The sequence below is a fragment of the Chaetura pelagica genome, unplaced genomic scaffold (genome assembly GCF_000747805.2).
Source record: "Chaetura pelagica isolate M959 unplaced genomic scaffold, ChaPel_1.0 scaffold36, whole genome shotgun sequence".
Lineage (NCBI taxonomy): Eukaryota > Metazoa > Chordata > Aves > Apodiformes > Apodidae > Chaetura > Chaetura pelagica.
Window position 1 is genome coordinate 1,582,001 of NW_009953726.1, and position 4,342 is coordinate 1,586,342.

The window sequence follows — 4,342 nt, forward strand, 5'->3', positions numbered from 1 at the left end:
CCCCCCCCGGCCCGCCCCGGCCCCCGCCCCGCCCCCCCGGCTCTGGGGGCTCCCCGGGCCGTCGGCGGTCCTTGCAGCCGCGTTTGGTGTCAGCGCGGGGCAGGGAGCTGCGGGAGAGGGAGTTGCTTTGCACCCAGAGGAGGCCACGGAGATGATCCAAGGGCTGGAGCAGCTCTGCTGTGAAGACAGGCTGAGAGTTGGGGCTGTTCAGCCTGGAGAAGAGAAGGCTCCGGGGAGACCTTATAGCATCTTCCAGTGCCTGATGGGGTAGAAGAAACCTGGGGAGTGACTGTTTACAAGGGCTTGTAGTGATAGGACAAGAGGGAACTTTTTCAAACAGCAAGAGGGTAGATTCAGATCTGAAGAATAAATTAATTGCTATGAGGGTGGTGAGATACTGGAACAGGTTCCCCAGAGGAGTTGTGGATTCCCCCCCATTCCTGGAAGTGTTCAAGGACCAGTTTGATGGAGCTTGGTCTTGCGGGAGGTGTCCCTGCCCATGCAGGCATGTTGGAAATAGGCTGTCTTTAAAGTCCCTGCAAAACCATTCCATGATTCTGTGATTCCTGCTTCCCAGGGACAGCAGTTCCCTGCCAGAACACCCCACCCTGACCCCGTGGTTTTGTGTCTGTCATGGGATGCCCCAGCTCCCCACACACTCCTGTCCTCACCAGGCTTGGTTTTCGTGCTTGAGGTTTTCCCTCCCAGCACTAACAGGGATAATGCTGCTCATCCCACCCCTTTAAAACAGCCAGGCAAAGCCATGCACCCTGTGTGCCTGTGTGCTTTGATAGAGGGTTGTGCTGGAAGTAAGAAAACCCTTGTGTTGATAAGAACAGTTTTCCGGTCTGGGAAGGTTTGTGATCACAGTTGATACAAATAAATAAAATGCTTTTGTCTTGTAGCAAGTCTGAAGCATCCCCACGTCAAATTTAGAAGATCAGGAATAAAAGTGGGCAAAAATAGGAGACCTCTCCAGTTCCAACAGCCTCTATAGCCCTATCCAAGCTCAGGTCCCTTCATCTCATGCACAGATCCCAAGGACCTGCTGCGTTCCACTCTCAAGTCCAAGCTCTTCCCTCAGCTCCCAGGACACCATCACCTGGCCTTGCCCAGCCAAATCTCTGAAAGGGTAAATGAGGGGCAGTTATTTGCACATGGACCAAACTGGGGTTCTTTAGAACTTCAGAGCAGGTTTTTTTTTGGAGGGGAGAAGAGAGAATATCTTAAATTTGTTCCATCTGATACTGGATAGCATTTGGCTGTGGACCTCACAGCATGAGAGGATACAAGTATTGGGTTTGAGATGTGCTTTATACACCCAGAGGTCAGCTGGGTATCCCAAGAAAAATGTAACTTTCCAAAAGCCACTTCCTGCTTGTGCTGATACATCGGGTTTCTCCTCGATCAATCCTGATGAAACATCCACCAACTTTAAAAAGTGGAAATAACTGAGGTCCTGTATTGAAGGCTACAAAGCTAAAGGTACCTACTTACTCAAGCTTTCCTTTATACCCACAGATGTGTCTAAATAAGTTCTGCCAGATTTGGACCCCTGATTTTCTGTGAGGGTTTTTTTTATTTTACAGACAAAAGTGAATGCAGCACCTTTCTGGGTGCTGTTTCAGCTGGTGCCCAAGAACACAATGACGTGCAGAAGCATCAGTCAAAGCTGGTTACAACCTGACTGCTCTGCCTTGGCAAACACCTGCTCCAGTTCATGCTGTCCTGGCAACAGATTGACACGTGAGTGCTCCCTGTGTACTTTTTTACTAGTTTTATTGAGGATTAATAACTGGTTTTATAGTGACACAGTTGTCTTTGATACTCCATGGACATCGTCGAAGGCAAAGGGCTGCATGCAGGCTGTGCTGTAGTTTCCCAGTTTCTGTGTTGTGGCTGTTGTAACGCCTGTCCTTGAAGGCAAACAAGCATAAATATGACTGACTTATTACTTTTGACTGCCACATATACCAATCTTGTGTTAAAGGAAGGAGACAAGAAGATCATAGAATCATAGAATGGTTTAGGTTGGAAGGGACCTTAAAGATCATCTAGTTCCAACCCCCCTGCATGGGCAGAGACACCTCCCACTAGACCAGGTTGCTCAAGGTCCAATATTGCTCAAGATGCAATATAAAGGTCAAGCTCTGTTACTTGAAGAATTATTTCAAATCACCTCTTGATCACTTTGAGACACCTCCACATGCCATCAAGTTCAGCAGAAAAGGTGTAATGGAGGCTTGACCACATTGCCCCATCTTATCACTCCATGCTCTTCCCACTGCCTTAGCCCTGCCATGAATCCCCCAGCTCCTTGGTCCGGCGTGCACAGCACCACAGGCACCTGCCAGGCTTTGTCAAACACAAGCACAGGTCTGAGCCCAAGGTGCTTGTTTTCACTTTAATTATGCATTTCATAACTAGCTTGTAAAGCACTTTGAAGACACAACACTAAGTATTACTAATGCTGAATGGTATTAATTGATAGGCATAATGCAAGCAATTAAATAGTAATGCCATGAAAAACGGTACAGGACACAGAGGTAAAATTAAGTCATATATGTCTACTTTGTAACCAAATCTTCCATCTGGTGATGACTCAGTACAGCCTGACACCCTGAAATTAAGCATTCATCTCCCTTTTTATACACAGTTCTTCCAGCTAGGAACTGCTAGGGCCCTCTACTCAGACTCATGCTTTGACAGGTATATGGGTGCTGCCAACAAGGCTAGCAAGTGACTGCCATGGATCAGCCTTTGTAGGTGAATTATGGCTGGAAGCTGCATGAGCAGGACTCTCACCTACTGTCCATGGTTCTCCAAAATGAGCTGCCTGGATGGATGCACAGGGCACTGGGGAAAAGATCTGCAAGCTACAGCTGGCAGTAGTGAAAGTAACCACAGCAGAGACAAGATGCTCGTATAAATCTCACGTGCCTTCTGCACAAGTGTATGATCAGTTCAGCAGCGTGTCTTGCCCCAGCCTTCCCACACCACTCTGAGCAGGAAACTCACAGATCTGGATGCTTCAGGATGTCTCTTGTACAAGGCATTCAAGTATTCCACATTTGCAGGTCCCACGTGGGTGAACGGCATGATGTTCACAGCAGCACATCTCTTCTATGGTGCAGAATTTGCATGGCTAGATTCTAGCCTTGGAGAGAGATCAAATTCCCCAAATCCACTGGATAAAGTGTTAACTCTGAAGGATAACCATGGCTGTGTAAACTAAGTTTGTTTGGGTTCTCCCAAGTCGTGTTTGCTCTGTAGTCTGCCAGAACAAACCTTTGGCCTGGTGACCCTTCTCCTTCCCCTGCATGCAAACCCCTGTGCCAGGCTGGCACGATGTGTGCACTGGAGCTGGAGCTGAGATCTAGGTCAAAATTAGCCCAGAAGTATAATACTTTGGTTGCAGCTGGATTGCTCCCAGGATTTGATTTCACTATGGACACACAAGGAGGTATGTCAGCATGACCAAAGGAGCAGCAGGATTCAGCACAGAGATGGGAACACACAGCACAAGCTGGAGTTGGGAACAGGACAATACAGCAGGAGAATAAGAGACCAGCACCATGCCAGAAGCCTCAGCCTCTGTGCCCAGCTGCTCTCTGTTCACCCCATCCCTCAGAAGACTGAAGGATTGGGAAAGGGAAATGTGGGCTGAGAGTAGAAACTCACCTTCAGACTTCTTGCTTTTCACCCTGCTGGCACAGCAATGTCAAGGCAATAAGGCTGCAGCTGTGCAGACATCATTTTTGCTGGCAGCACTTTGATGGGGCGGTTGGGCTGTGCTCCCTCCATTGTGCTGCTGCAGCTCCTTGTGCAGTTGTGTTGTCAACTAAACCAGGATATTACTTTGAAAATGCAGCACTCTCCCCACCCCAGTTATTTTCACCCTGGCGCAGTTCCCAAGCATGATTCACCTCATCTCCACCAAGGTGCAATTGGAGGGAGAGCATTGGGAGTGAGAAAATGTAGCCAGAAGCAGGAGAACAGAGGGTTGCCTAATTCCACAGTGCCCCTCAAAAAATGAGCCCATGGCCCGGTGCCTTGGGGAGGGTTTCTCTTCAGTAATCACGGGCAACTTGTTTGTCAGAACTAGGGAGATCAAAAAAGAGGAAAGAAAGGTTGAATCCATGTAGGCACGTGCAGCATTTGCATAGTATTTTCCTCTGCAAAACATAAAAGGAAATCTGACTGTAATCATGTTAGAAATGCTCCCTTTTCTCCTCCCATTTAATCTAAGCATTACATATGACGCCGTCCCCAACGTGTAAAACAGCAATCCAGCAGATCACTTAGGCATGGACACTGCCTTTAACACCTGACTGTTCCTGCT

General features: G+C 48.1%; 1 protein-coding gene across 1 annotated transcript in view; it reads left to right on the forward strand.

Annotated features, from left to right (window-relative positions):
- The first annotated feature begins 3,348 nt into the window (after positions 1-3,348).
- Positions 3,349-4,342, forward strand: part of SGPP1 (sphingosine-1-phosphate phosphatase 1) — a 49,238-nt gene continuing 48,244 nt past the window's right edge. Inside the window, exon 1 of the mRNA XM_010000695.1 lies at positions 3,349-3,463. Coding sequence (XP_009998997.1) covers positions 3,349-3,463 — 115 coding nt within the window. The remainder of the gene's footprint in view (positions 3,464-4,342) is intronic.